General features: G+C 46.4%; 2 protein-coding genes across 2 annotated transcripts; both read left to right on the top strand.

Moving 5' to 3' along the window:
- The first annotated feature begins 720 nt into the window (after positions 1–720).
- Positions 721–4,410, top strand: LOC133768169 (beta-defensin 123-like). The gene is made up of 2 exons (XM_062202541.1): positions 721–778; positions 4,271–4,410. Exons 1-2 carry the CDS (start codon positions 721–723, stop codon positions 4,408–4,410), a joined length of 198 nt encoding a protein of 65 aa, XP_062058525.1.
- A 7,241-nt stretch (positions 4,411–11,651) lies between these two features.
- DEFB121 (defensin beta 121) lies at positions 11,652–12,934 on the top strand. Its single transcript, XM_062202540.1, has 2 exons — positions 11,652–11,709; positions 12,771–12,934. Exons 1-2 carry the CDS (start codon positions 11,652–11,654, stop codon positions 12,932–12,934), a joined length of 222 nt encoding a protein of 73 aa, XP_062058524.1.
- Positions 12,935–14,725: the final 1,791 nt, after the last annotated feature.

Below are 14,725 nucleotides of genomic sequence, written 5' to 3'. Positions count from 1 at the left end.
GTCCACAGAGAGGAAGCCACTCTCCCGAGGCCACACAGCTGCTAAGTGTCGCAGCCAGGACAGAGAGCTGAATGTTATCACTCTGCCCTCTCTCACCCACAATGCCCAAATCCTAGCTGAAACAGAGCATGTTAGGCAGGGGCACCTCTTGTTCTTGGTGAGAAATCCCAAAGACCTATTCTCTTTAAGGTCTGAATGAATGCCCTCCCCTCTGTCTTCCTCAGCTCCCAAATGGGACAATTGCTTTTACAAAGGAACGTGCTTAACTTGCGATCACGCCATGATCCATGGTTTATAGACCAATAATGATGATCGAGCAGACGATGCAGGACTTGGTAAGGCATAGTAGAGATGGTGGAATTTTTTCCTAGGTGTGATGTGGAGTCCTGGGGGATATTAGCTGGGTTGTAACAAGGGATGAAATATAGTTATAAAATACCCCTTTGGTATGATTTATTCTTGCTGGTTCCTAAAAGGTGAAGGTGGACAAAGGGAGGAAAGTCAGCCCAGGGGTGCGTGGTCCACAGCGTGGCTGCGGGGGATGGTGACTGCATGCGAGGAAGGCAGGCTGTGCCAGAGCAGACTGTACCCGTGGGCAGCTGGGACACGTGCAAAGGACACACATATCCCAGCTGATCAGGAAAGCGAGGAATCCCGAGCTCGTCCTCATTCTTTGTCACCTCACCAGAACTGAGACAGCTCTGTGGGCTCACTGAAGTCATGAAGATTCTTTGGCTAACTTTGACCATGCTGCTGCTCCTGTCCCAGGGCATTCCAGGTAACCTAGGCTGCTGCCGGGGAGGAGCAGGAGGTGGAGAACGGGTCTTGGTCAGGGTCCCTCAGGGCATGTGGGAGGATGGGCTGACAGGTGGCATGTGAAATGCCAGTTTGACTAGGGCAACAGGGAAGAGCTCCCAGATCTTGAGTTAGATCCTGCCCTGCCATTTGCTAGCTTTCTAATGCCCCCAGAAAAACTTGGCTCCACCGAATTGAAATTCACTCATTTCTCCATGTGAAATAATAAATTAGGTTGAGCGATCTACACTGGACACACTGAAATTTTGGTGTGAATGTTTCTAGCAATCTCCATCGTGCTATTGGGGAAGTCAGGAGTTGGAAAGGGAAGAGGGGCTGGACATAAACTCAGCAGACAGCTGTATTCATCTCACCTGATTTAAAACAGCCTCGTAGACGCGTTCATTCTGGTTTGGATAAAAGTTTGGTCTTTCAGTGTATCTACTTTCACCCCACACCCATCCCCTTATTCCCCTGATGGCAGTTGGATTTAGGGACAGTTTATATGTCATTCTTAATTAGGTAGTTCACTCATTCAACAAATACTATTGAGTAGATCTCATGTGCCAGTCACTGTGATAGTTGCTGGAGAGAGAGCAGTGAAGCAACCAACGGACGAACCAAACAGAATCCCCTTCCTCTTGGAGCTCACAATTCTGTTGGGGGAGGCAATGAGTAGATTAAACAGGAAAGGAGGCGGCAAGTATCAGAGGAGCTGTTTTCAGTTTAAAAAGGGGTGTTAAGGGAATGCCCCAAAGAGAAAGTGACATTTGAACAAAGACTTGTAGGAAGTGAGGGACTGAGCCGTGCAGGTGCGGTGGGAAGAGCATTTGTTTATTAGCTAAACTGCTGTCAAAGTCTCCTCTTTGGTTACCTTGGGGTTTAGGGTTTAGAGAAGAAAGGTGGGATAAATACTTGACTCTATCTTTGTTTATGAGTTTTAAGCTAATGCGTTAGTTTTCTATCAACCTCTGAGGTTGAGTGATTGATTTTCTCCTAAATATTATTTTGAATGCCTGGTTCTAAGCCATGAGTTCAGTGTACTGCAATGAGTATCCCTGTTGATATATAAATTGTTCAATTCTTGACCTTTTTAATTTGACTCATGAATCTTTTTGGTATACTCCCACGCATCTTTGGTATTTTCCTTAGTATCTGGTATGACAGAATGTCTCAAATTTGTTTTATAGTTGTCTGCCCAAGAACTGGAATCAGCCGTATTTCCAAGAAGCCTTGGTTTATTTTATTTTGGTGGGAGATGAAATTTTAAACCTATAATGTGGATGCTAGGAATACTGATTTCTATACATTAGTCATTGTTCTAAGCTTTTTCAGTGACCAGAGATGGAAAAACCTGCCTCCCCTATCCATCTAAAAGTAAAGTACCCATGAGTTCATACTAGTACTTCCAATTCCAATTCAGAACTCAAATTCAGAACCAGTCTTCTCTATGACATCAATGTTTTTCCCCTTACACTGAGAATTCTGGTTCTCAAGGCTACAGGATATAGTTAAGTCACTCATTTGACTTGTCTCTCATTCCATATACGGTATGTCAGTGTAATAATACCAGTATTACCACAATAGCATGATAACTTAAACAAATTAAAATTTCTGCATTTGCTCTCGCCATTATGCTCTCACGTTTATATTGCACTGTATCTATTTTTTCAGGGCATATGAATTCTTTATTACATACCCTACTCTCTTTTTTTTTAAAAGTCTGTTTAATTTTAGTCCTTCTACAAGTAATTTTATATTTAATGTTTATTCCTCTCTCAATGCCCCTCTCATTTGTTTGTCTAAAGCTCTTTCCTTAGGAAAAGCACATGGGAACACTGTTTCCCAGGCTTCAGTATGTTGATATGAATTTGTTTTTGCTCTTTGTACTTGGAAGTCAGTTTTGCTATATATAACATTGTTTACTTGTTTTTTTCTTTCCTTAAGTAGCTTGAATCCATGACACCATTTTTCCCCCCTGGCATAAAGTACTGTTGCCAAAGAATCTTAAGTGTGGTCTAATTTTCTTCCCCTTATATCACTTACTTTTTTTGTCTGTGGCTTGGGTACCCGAAGCATTTTTTTCTTTCTTTGTAATGTTTGATAATTATGCTAGACTCTATCTTGCAGTGTGTCAATATTGTCCTGTATGCTATATGCTCTTTCAGTTTGTGTTTTCAAATATTTTTCTATTTCTATTTTTATTGAATGTAGTTTGTACCATGAGGGCACATCAAAAAGTTCATGGCAAAATCTAAATAAAAGATAGGTTTGTCTTGGTGCAAAAAATTGAAGTCTAAGTGTATGAGAGATTATCAAAAAGTTTATGGAAAATGTCTATTTTGAAGCTATGCATGAATTAAATTTTTTGCATCAAAATAAACATCAAAATAAATAAATCTTTAAAAAATTTTTAATTTATTTTGATTTTATTTGAAAGCCTGAGAAAGAAGGGCAGTGGGGAGAGAGAGAGAGAGAGAGAGATTGAGAGAGAGAGAGATTGAGAGAGAGAGAGGGATTGAGCGAGAGATCGGTGTCTCATCTGCTAGTTCATTCCCCAGATACCTGAATCAGCCAGGGCTGGAGCAGGCGGAGGCCAGGAGCCAGGAGTTCAGTCCAGGTCTCCCACATGGGTGGCAGATACTCACGCTCTTGCGCAATCACTTGCTGCATCCCACGTGTGCATTAGCAGGAAGCTGGAATGGAAGTGGAGCCAGGACTGGAGACAGGCGCTGTTCTGAGGCAGGTGTTTTATCTTCTTTTTGGAAAAGAGGAAATTGGTGCAGTGAGAGAAGTAACCTGTACAAGTTCTTCCAGTTGGCCTGTGAGGCAGATTCCCAATCCAAGTCTGTATGTTCCAAGAGTCCATGATGTTAACCACTGTGGTCCTCTGACTCTCTGTGAGGGGACATTCATGGAGGGCTGGATTTGGGTTGGGGTAGCTGGATTTGGGTTGGGGTAGTTGTGAGATTATATTTACCATCCTACCTATCTAGGGTGACTCTGCTTTCTTAAACAGCTTCTCCCACCCCCACCCCAGGCCTGGCAATGCGGCCTAGTGGGTAAAGCCACTGCCTGCAGTGCTGGCTCCCATATGGGCCCCAGTTTGTGTCCCAGCTACTCCACTTCCAATCCAGCTCCCTGCTAATGCACCTGGGAAAATAGAAGAAGATGGTTTAAGTCCTTGGGCCTCTCTATACCCACATGGGAGACCCAGAAGAAGCACCTGGATCCTGGCTTTGGCCTGGCCCAGCCTGGGCTGTTGTGGCCATTTGGGGAGTGAACCAGCAGATGGAAGATCTTCCTCCCTCTCTCTGCCTCTCCCTGTCCTTCTCTGTAGCTCTGACTTTCAAATAAATAAATGAATATTAAAAATGAAAGCCCCCTTCCTGTCTGGCTCTGCTGATTCTCTCAATCTGGTACCTGTTTACGCTCATGAGTGATAACAGTTCCCCTCTTTTTATCTTTCTATTAGGCAGCACTGAAAAATGTTGGAATCTTCATGGCAACTGCCGTGACAAATGCTCCAAGACCGAGAAGTTCTATGTTTTCTGTGTGAGTGGAAAACTGTGCTGCGTGAAGGCCAAGGAGAAGCCAAACTTACCGTGGCACTGAATGTGTGCTTTGAAGTCCAAGGCCACAAAACAGAAGATAAATCTGTCTTGAGTCTGACCTCTGTAGATTTCTGAGCTTTAGTAAAACCTGTTTGGCTGAAGTCTGTGTCTGTCTCTTAGTGTACCCAATCACACTCGAGAAGGAAATGTCTAGGTCTGGAAGTACAGTTGGCTGTTATGCATCCAAGGGTTCTACATCTATACATTAAATCATCTGTGGATCAAAAATATTCACAAGGGGCCGGCGCTGTGGCACAGTGGGTTAAAGCCCTGGCCTGAAGTGCCGGCATCCCATATGGGCGCTAGTTCTAGTCCCAGCTGCTCCTCTTCCAATCCAGCTCTCTGCTGTGGCCTGGGATAGTAGTCGAGGATGATTCCAGTCCTTGGGCCCCTGCACCTGCATGGGAGACCCGGAAGGAGCTCCTGGCTCCTGGCTTCGGATTGCCGCAGCTCCAGTCGTTGCAGCCAATTGGGGAGTGAACCATCGGATGGCGGACTGCTCTCTCTCTCTGCCTCTCCTCTCTCTGTATAACTCTGACTTTCAAATAAATAAATAAATCTTAAAAAAGAATATTCACAAAATAGCATGTGTACTGAATACGTATGGACTTTTTTCTTGTCATTCCCTAAACAATGCAGTATCACCACTACTTACATAGTATTTACTTTGTATTAGGTATTATAAATAATCTATGGATGATTAAAAGCATAGCTGCCCTTGGCACTTGTGGGAGACTGGTCTAAGACTCTCATGGACATGGAAATCTTCTGATAGTGAAGTCTCTGACATTAAATGGCCTGGTGACTGTGTGCACCCTATCTACCTTTTCTCACGTACTTGAAGTCATCTCTGGATTCCTGACGATACTGAATGCAATGCAAATGCTATGTAAATAGTTGTTATACAGATTTTTATATGCATAATAGAAAGGAAAAATAGCCTGTACATGTTCAGTGCAGATGTGATTTTTTTCCCAAATATATTTGGTCCACAGTTGGTTGAATTCATGCCTAAAGGAACCCACAGGTACGAAAGGCTGACAGTATGGGGTGGGGGTGGGAGTGAGTGTAGGTTTTATGTAAATACTGTGCCGTTCATATAAAGAACTTAAGCAACTAGATTTTGGTATCTGTGGATGGGGGGCATCTTGGAGCCAAACCCCCATGGAAGCTGAGGTATATAGGAGAGGTGTTCTGTATCCATTACCTCCTGTATTCTCCCCAAAAAAATCTTTACAATTTTTAAGGTGTAATTAACAAAAATTTTATATATTTAAGGTGTACAGTGTGACAATTTAAAGTATGCATATATTGTAAAATTAGAACTACCATTGAGTTAATTAACACATCTGTAGCTTCTCATATCTACCACTTTACAAAAGGCTTGTTTATTTATTTGAGAGGCAGAGTAGAAGAGAGGGATGGAGACAGAGAGAGAGAGAGATCGTTCATGTGCCGGCTCACAGTTGAGTGGGATAAGCACGTATGAGAGGGCGTGAAGGGGGAGGGGCCCCTGTGTCCACCGCGCCTCCCATGACTGAGTTCCCAGCATTTCCTCTGGAGGGGGCGCCTTCTTGGAGGCAAAGAGGTGTGGTGCTCACCAACCTTTATCCCAGACGGTGTAGTCTCCAGAATTATGAGGAATAAACTTCTCGTCTTCACAAATTGCCCAGCTTCAGGTATGCCATCCATTAACTCCCAGAACTCACTCATTTCCTGACGGGAGGCAGGTACCGTTTGACCAGCCTCTCCCGCTTTCTCCTGTCCGAGCCCCTGGCAACCACCATTCCGCTCTCTGCTTTAGGAACTTGGCTTTTTATTTATTTATTTGACAGGTAGAGTTATAGACAGTGAGAGAGAGACAGAGAGAAAGGTCTTCCCTCCATTGGTTCACTCCCCAAATGGCCGCCACAGCTGGAGCTGCGCCGATCCGAAGCCAGGAGCCAGGAGCTTCCTCCTGGTCTCCCATGGGGTGCAGGGCCCAAGGACTTGGGCCCTCCTCCACTGCCCTCCCGGGCCACAGCAGAGAGCTGGACTGGAAGAGGAGCAATCGGGACTAGAACCCGGTGCCCATATGGGATGCGGGCGCCACAGGCAGAGGATTAACCAAGTGAGCCACGGCACCGGCCCCGGAACTTGGCTTTTTAAGAGTCCATATATGAGTGCACTCATGCAGTATTTGTTTTTTTGTCACTGGCTTATTTCCCTTAAGATAGTCGCCTCCAGGATCACCCATTTTTGCCAAGGGTGGGATTTTCTTCTTTTGATGCTTTGTGTGATATACCACATTCTTATTCATGGATCCAACACATAGGTTGTAACCATATCTTGGCTATTGCAAATAATGCTGCAGTGAACGTGGGAGTGCAGGCATCTCTTCAACATACTGATTTCTTTTCCTTTGGATATACACCGGACATTTTTTGGGATTGAAGAAAGGGATTTATTTGAAAGGCAGATTGTCAGAGTGAGAGGAAGAGGAAGAAAGAATGAGAGAGGGGGAAGGAGAGAGAGAGAGGTTGGGGGAGAGAGAGATCTTCTGTCTGCTGGTTCACTTCCCAAATGGCCACAACAGCCAGGGCTGGGCCAGGCCAAAGCCGAGAGCCAGGAACTCCATTCAGGTCCCCCACATGGTTGGCAGGGACCTGAGCACTTGAGCCATCATCTGATGCATCCCAGGGTGAGCTTAACCAGAAGCTGGATCAGAAGAGGAGCCGCCTGGACTTGAACTGGCGCTCTGATATGGGGTGCCTGCATCTCAAGCAGTGACATAACCTACCATGCCACTGGCAGCTTGAATTCTGGCCGCTGATAGCTCTGTTTTTAATTTTTTGAGGAAACGCAATGCTATTTTCTGTAATGATTGTACTAATATACATCTATCAACAATGTGCAAGTGTTCCTTTTTCTCTATATCCTTTCTATCATTTCTTTCATGCTCTTATATGTAGAAGTCACTCACACATTCATCTTTCTAGCACCTTTGTCCTTAGTCCATAGGACGCGTACCATAGCCTGGGTGTGTTTGGGTGGGGAGAGTTTGAGATGGACATTCTGGAAGGGGGTGGGGATGAAAACACATTCTCACTTTGGAGAGAGCAGAGCTTGGCTCCTGGAAAAGAAGACAAATGAAGTATTGAGGGAGCAAGCAGTTTCTGCAAACATTCAGGCAACAGTACAGATAAGGGGCCAGGGAAGAGCTGCTGGGAGGCACCAGGAGAGCTGGGAAAGTGGATAAGCTTGGAAACAAGTTTTGATTAAAAACCCGGGTCTGTCTTTATCATCTTCCGCCATGGTCCAAACAGAATCCGGTTACACAGGAGAGAGCTGGCCTTGAGCTTGGGTGCTGGGTAAGCCTTCTGGGCTTTAGACTTGAGCCATGACATTTTGACACGTTTTAATTTAATTGGAAAAAGTCCACTGAGCAGAGAGTTCTCAGTCACGGTCCTCATGCTGCTTTTGTTGAGCGTCGACTGTAGAGTGGAGGAGAGCCAGGAAAGCTTCAGGATGAGAGCGGCTGACAGACAGCAGGCAAATAGTCCAAGAAGTCACGGAGGTGGAATTCATGGTAAATAATGTCTTCTCCAAGCCACCAGGGGCTTCCCTCTACACTAGGCTCTGTTCTGTGTCCTGTGCAATTATTACCTAATTTAATCTTCATAGAGGACTCAAGAGATCAGTAATATTATCATGCAAAGGTATGTTGACAAGTTCATGGAAATGCATATTATTGAAAAAACTGAGCATGGATCTCAAATCTTTTTACATAAAAAAGTTTCAACTGAGCCATGAGGGGCCTCTGGCTGTATAAAGGAAGCGTCTTCCCTACCAGGGCTTCTGTAAGGACGGTGCCCCCACGAGTGGCTCCCTTCTCTCAAGACACTCAAGGCACTGTTGTGTCGTTTGCTCTTGCCTTGGGCCTTGTAAACTCAAATAGGTCCTCGGTTCCCTCTGAGCATCCCTTTCTTGAGGAAGAGGAAATAGGTTCCAGTGCAGGGGGCTGATCTCGTCACTAGCAGCAAGCCCACTCAGAAGCAAGTCCTTTATCGAGGGAGCATTTCTTCCTTCATTTTCGCTCTGTGTTGCAGGTGGTTGGGTTAATTCTTTTTGTTTTTTAAGTATATGACGTAGTCTTTTGTTATTATTATTTTATTTTGTTTATTTGAAAGACAGAGTTACAGAGAGAGGTAGAGACAGAGAGGTCTTCCATCCCCCAGATGGCTGTAACAGCCGGAGCTGTGCTGATCTGAAGCCAGGAGCTTCTTCTGAGTCTTCCACGTGGGTGCAGGGGCCCAAGAACTTGAGCCATCTTCCACTGCTTTCCCAGGCCACAGCCGAGAGCTGGATCAGAAGAGGAGCAGCCGGGACTAGAACCGGTGCCCACATGGGATGCTGGCACTTCAGGCCAGGACTTTAACCTGCTGCGCCACAGCACCAGCCCCTCTTTTTTTTTTTTTTTTTTTTTAGATTTATTTATTTATTTGAAAGGCAGAGTTACACATAGAGAGAGGCAGGGAGAGTCTTCCATCCTCTGGTTCACTCCCCAGTTAGCCGCAACGGCCAGAGCTGTGCCAATCCGAAGCCAGGAGCCAGTAGCCAGGAGCTTCTTCCAGGTCTCCCACGCGGGTGTAGGGACCCAAGGACTTGGGCCATCTTCTACTGCTTTCCCAGGCTAAAGCAGAGAGCTGGATCAGAAGTGGAACAGCCGGGTCTTGAACCGGTGCCCATATCGGATGCGGGTGCTTTAGGCCAGGGCGTCAACCTGCTGTGCCACAGCGCCCGCCCCTGGGTTAATTCTTTATGGCAAGTTTATCAGAATTGTTCTTGTTTCATATTAGAGCCTCCAGCCCTCACAGGCGTCCTGGAAACCCTGGGTCTTGAACCTTCCCGGGCCTCATACTCAAGGCATTGGGCTGTACTCCCACCCACAGTGCATGCATTTTCCTGTGTCCGTGTTCCTGACTTCATTTGGCATTATTGACTCCTTTATGTTTGCCAGTCTGCAGCCAGCCTGACACCTGCTTTTATATGGCTTACCAGTTAAGGACGGTTTTTTACATTTTTAAATAGTTGGAAGAAATAAAAGTGATAATACTTAATGATATGTGACGATTATATGGAATTCAAATTTCTGCACCTGTGACGTATTGCAATACAGCCACGCACGTTTGTGTCTGCTGCTGTGCTACAGCTGAGGAGTTGAGTAGTTGTGGAGACTGCATGGTGTATAGACTATATTTACTATCTGCTTCTTTTTATTTACCTTTTTTATTAACATAGAGAGAACAGACTTAATGCAGTTCATAGACACAACTCTAAGAATATACCATCTGAGTCTGTACAGAAAGCTTGATGACATTTGGTTTACATCATGAATTTTTCTTGGATACAACAGTCTTATTCCATGCCAGAAAGGAGATTTTCCTCATTATTATATTTTTTGTGTTTGCTCATTTTAAAATGCTAGGCCTAGCTGCTGGCTTCATGTGTGTGTTAGCCATTACTAAGTAACATTCCTCTCTAAAACCCCAATTACAACAGCAATCCTTTATTATCACTCACCTGTCAGCAGGTTGCTGGGGTTTGGTTCAAATGCTGCTCTTGAAGCCGGAACGGCTGGGGCAGCTGAAGTTCTCTCTGCAAATCTGCAGGTCACCTGGGATGCCTCTGCCCCATGTAGCTCCCCTCAGGAGGACATTTGGACCTGGGACATGTTCTTCTCGTGGTGACAGCCCAGGCACAAAAGGTGAAGTGAAAACATGCATCACCTTTTAAAGCCTGTGCTTAGAACTGAGATACTGTCACTTCTGTGCCTACATCACTGGCCAAAGCAAGGCCCAGGCTAAGACCAAAGTTAAGGGACAGCAAGACAAAGTCAAGGTCTCCCAGAATGGGACCTTGGCAAACGTGTGGATTCCAGTCGAGGTGAAGAACTGGGGTCAAAAAGCGAATCTACAATACCTTATAAGAATACCACAATGGCAATAAATAGTTTTCCTTAGCCATCCAGGAGGATACCACAGGTTCCCATGTACATGTGCTATTAGAAGGAAGGGCTGTGTCAGGCTAGCGTGTGGCACAGCAAGTTAAGCCACCCCCAGCTATGCTGGCATCCTACACTGGAGTGCCAATTCAAGTCCTGGCTACCCTGCTTGCCATCCAGCTTCCTGCTAAAGTGCCTGGGAAGGCAAAAGAAGATGGTCCAAGTCCTTGGGCACCTGCCACCCATGTGGGAGACCCAAATGGAGTTCCTGGCTTCTGGCTTTGACCTGGCCTAGCCTTGTCTGTCGCAGTATTTTGGGGAAGTGAACCAGCAGGTGGAAGATCTCTCTCTCTCTGTCATTCTGTCTTTCAAATAAACAAATTTTTAAAAAGATTTGTTTATTTATTTGAAAGGCAGAGTTACAGACAGGCATAGGCAGACAGAAGGATCTTCCATCCACTGGTTCACTCCCCAAATGGCCACAATGGCTGGAGCTGGGCCAGTCTGAAGCCAGTAGCCAGGAGCTTCTTCAGGGTCTCCCACATGGGGTGAGGGGGCCCAAGGAATAGGGCCATCTTCCACTGCTTTCCTAGGCCATAGCAGAGAGCTAGATTGGAAGTGGATCAGTTGGGTCTTGAACCGGTGCCCATATGGGATGCTGGCAATGTAGGCGATGGCTTTACCTTCTATGCCACAGCGTTGGCTCCAATACACAGATCTTAAAAGTTCTGTGGCTTTCCTGCATTTCCAATCCATGAATCCCTATGTACTCATTTCCAGGGGTCATGACTGTAGAGCTATGTGGGTTATTTACTTCTGTGTCCACCCTTTTTTGATAATAAATCACCAGTACCCTGGACATCCTAAAATGCCCTTAATGCTGGAGAAGAACGCAGGGCACACGGAAGTGTCACCCTTTTGCTGATCTACTTGGTTCCCCTTCAGTTTCCTCAGTCACAGATAAATCAGTAACAGAAACGTTTGTTCTTGTTCTTAGCTGCGCAGTTGTACTACGCAACCTTCAGAAGAAAGGCTGCCTGTGTGTCACCTCCCTTCCTGTCTCCCAGCTTCCTCAATCAGTGCGGTCATTACTTGTCTGCTGGCCTGATCTCCAATTACTGTTCCCTTGCTGGTTCACTGATCACAGCTCTGCCCTGCTCCTTAGGGCAATAAATGCCCACCTGACCCCCCAGGACGGAGACCTCTGCCTGCCCTGCCAGTCCAGAAGCCTCCCATTCCTCCTTCAGGCCCCATCCTTCATGAAGCTCCTTCTCCTGGTTTTGCTTCTTGCCCTGTTCTTGGGCCAGGTCTCCCCAGGTAACTAGGACCTCTCTGAGGGGCTTTGGGTCAGGAAACCTTCTGTGTGCTTAGGGAACTCTGAGGGCTCTGACTGCTTGGCTGGGAGAATGGCCTGGAGGTCTCCACAGAGGCCTTTCGATCGTCGCTCTGGTCAAGAGGAGGTTTGGTACTCTAGTACCAGCTGATGCCCGTTAGTTGACCTCTCTGACCTCCTCTCTCTGGAGAAGTTGCACACGAGGACCTGGGGTGGGATGCAAAGAGAAAGAGACTTAGGTATGGAGTCGAGAGGAAGTGTAGGCTTTTCCAAAAACACTCCTTGGGAGGATTTGAGCATTGATTTATTGTTGCCTCCATGAAAATGGTTCCCAAATTTCTGGCTGAGAATTCTAATTCTCAACCCCAAATTATAGGGAACCTGTGGGTTGTAGGTTCCCCAGAGCAGCTGTTTGTTCCTAATTCCCTTGACAGCGAAAAGTTCCAGGGGGTTGTGGAGAAGGGAGTGTAACATGCTTGGAAGCTTTGTTGATGTCTTAAAGGATTTACTGATGTTAATGGGTTTATTTTAGATTCTTGCCCCCTTTCATTGACATGGCCAGAAGGAGGGGGCCAGGGGGCAACTGGACAAGGTGGCTAATTGGTACTGGGCTCTGAGTACCTTATACTGTATGAGGAGACGAAACCCTGGAGGGAGGGATGTTCTTTCTTCTCCACAGGGCGCTGGCCAAGGAGGTGAAGCTGCCCAGTAGATCCCATGCCACTGACTTTGGGGCTGTGACTGGGGACACAAGTGGAGGAAGAAAAGACAGTGGTTATAGACAGAGATTATAGACAGTGGTTGCAGACAGAGATTATAGACAGTGGTTGTAGACAGAGATTATAGACAGTGGTTGTAGACAGAGATCATAGACAGTGGTCTACAATCTCCACTGAGCTCAGAGGCCACCTCGTAAAGGTTCCTTCCCCATGGGTCTCCTTATCTCCTGTACTACTCTCTGGCAGTCAGCTTCAGCTTCTCCCTCCCTCAGTTCTTGGTTTGCTTTCAACACTGACACTGCTCCTTCCTTCCCTCTTGCTTTCAGTCATGAAGTGTTGGGGTACGACAGGCAGGTGCAGAGCGACGTGTAAAGAGAGTGAAATATTCCATATATTGTGCAAATCCGAGGAGAAGTGCTGTGTGAATCCCAAGTATGTGCCTGTCAAACCAGCATCCGCCTCTTCGGCAAAGATACCGCTCCAACCATGAGTCTCAATATCACTGGATTCCACAGTTCTATTAAATTACTCTTGGCGATACCTTGTTTCTGTGTGACAATTCCGCCTAGTTATACTTAAGACAAGTAAATAAAGAAGGTGTATGTATGTAAGAGAACAGGATGGACCAGTAAGTGGTAAAAATATTAGCCTTGCAAATAGCTCCTAGCTAGTTGTTCCATAGCTAGTCCTAGATTACATACTACTGTTCAACAGGTGGGCATTGGGCACAGTGGGTTAAGTCACCGCTTGGGATGCCCACATCCCATTTCAGAATGCCCAGTTCAAGTCCTGGCTACACTGCGCTTCTGATTCTGTTTCTTGTTAACGTGTCTTGGAGGCAGCAGATGATGACGCAAGTGCTTGGGTTCCCGATACCCACAGAGACCCAGGCTCCTGGCTTCAGCCTGGCCCATCCTGGTTGAAGCAGGCATTTGGGAGAGTGAACCAGCAGATGGAAGATCTGTCTCTTTTTCTCTGTCTCTCCCTCTCTCAGCATCACTCTGCCTTTCAAATAAGTAATTAAAGAAAAAAGAATGTTCCTCATACTCATTTGATTCTTTTCTTCTAGATCAGCACTGCCCATAGAACTTTCACAATGGGTTGTCCAGCAGGGTGGGTACATGTGGTTACTGAGCACCCTAAATGTGGTTAGCATGACCCAGGAATTGCTTTTTAATTTAATTGAACTTAATGTCATCTGTATTTAAATGTACAGGCTAAATGTGGCTAGTAGCTTTAAATTGTGCCGTGTAGCTTTAAAGTCTAGAGACGTAAATCTGAGGCAGCTGTGGGCGCCAATCTCTGGGTATTTTAGGGGAGACCTGGCGGTAAGCAAGGATCTGGGATGAACACAAGAAGCCATTATCAGCCCACTGCTTCTCAGCATTGCCCCAACGCACCTGCACTTTGTCCTGTCCTGTCAGGGGCTCCAGCACATGTCTCTCACACATGGAGAGAGCTGCCGTCAGCCCCTGAGTGGGACAATAGTGGGACACCACTCTCCGCCCCATGGTCTGGGTCCGGGTCCCAAGTATCCCCAACTCCCAACTCTTGCTACTTACCTGATTAATCAAGAAGATCTTTTTTTTTTTTTAAACAAATGAGGCAGTTTATTGACCCAGCATCCTTTGTTTCAGTGTTTCTTGTTGTCAGCGGCCACCTGTCCAGTGACGTCTGTCCAGGTCTCTTTGTCCCTGAGAAGTCAGTTTGCGGGCCCAGTCTTGGTCCTTTTCCACCATTTTCAGCTCCTTGGGGCTTGCAGGACCCGGGGGGCCACACTTGCAGCCTCAGCGCAAGTGGCTGGGCACAGCGTCGTTTCTCTGATGTCGAGGTAGACCATAGACCGTGCCACGGAGCTCACACCAGCTCCGCCCCCAGGTTCCAGGTGCTGTGTGGTGGAAGCAGCACGGGTGCAGAGTCAGTTCCCTTGGTCCTCTGCGCTTGGCCAGCTTGACCGTGTCCATCTGCTGGGGACTTTCGGCTCCCTGGACGTGTTGAGGAAGGCTGCCAGAGCTCTGGGGAACTGCTGCAGGTCGCAGTTACTCCAGGCATCGCGCCGCCTCTGCACTGCCAGCCAGGGGACATGGGCAGAACTGTTTTTTTTTTTTTTTTTTTTTTTTTTTTTCCAATCCTGAGTCTGAAATTCTGTTCAGGGCCACTTGTCTCTGTCGTGTGAGAGCCTTGCACTTGGCCACAGCTTTACAGCCTCAATCTCCCCCAACTCACTTTCCTGATCACAAACTCCAACCTCGCTGTGTAAGTATCATTCAGACTGTCAAGG

Source organism: Lepus europaeus, chromosome 10 (assembly GCF_033115175.1).
Source record: "Lepus europaeus isolate LE1 chromosome 10, mLepTim1.pri, whole genome shotgun sequence".
NCBI lineage: Eukaryota > Metazoa > Chordata > Mammalia > Lagomorpha > Leporidae > Lepus > Lepus europaeus.
Note: the sequence above shows the minus strand (reverse complement) of the source record. Positions and strands in the feature narration are given on the sequence as shown.

What these genes read in the sequence shown, in the direction of transcription:
- LOC133768169 (XM_062202541.1), top strand. Translation starts at nt 721, where the DNA reads ATGAAGATTCTTTGGCTAACTTTGACCATGCTGCTGCTCCTGTCCCAG. An exon ending in CCTGTCCCAGGGCATTCCAG is followed by an intron (nt 779 to 4,270) that starts GTAACCTAGGCT and finishes TCTTTCTATTAG; the next exon opens with GCAGCACTGAAAAATGTTGG.
- DEFB121 (XM_062202540.1), top strand. Translation starts at nt 11,652, where the DNA reads ATGAAGCTCCTTCTCCTGGTTTTGCTTCTTGCCCTGTTCTTGGGCCAG. An exon ending in CTTGGGCCAGGTCTCCCCAG is followed by an intron (nt 11,710 to 12,770) that starts GTAACTAGGACC and finishes TCTTGCTTTCAG; the next exon opens with TCATGAAGTGTTGGGGTACG.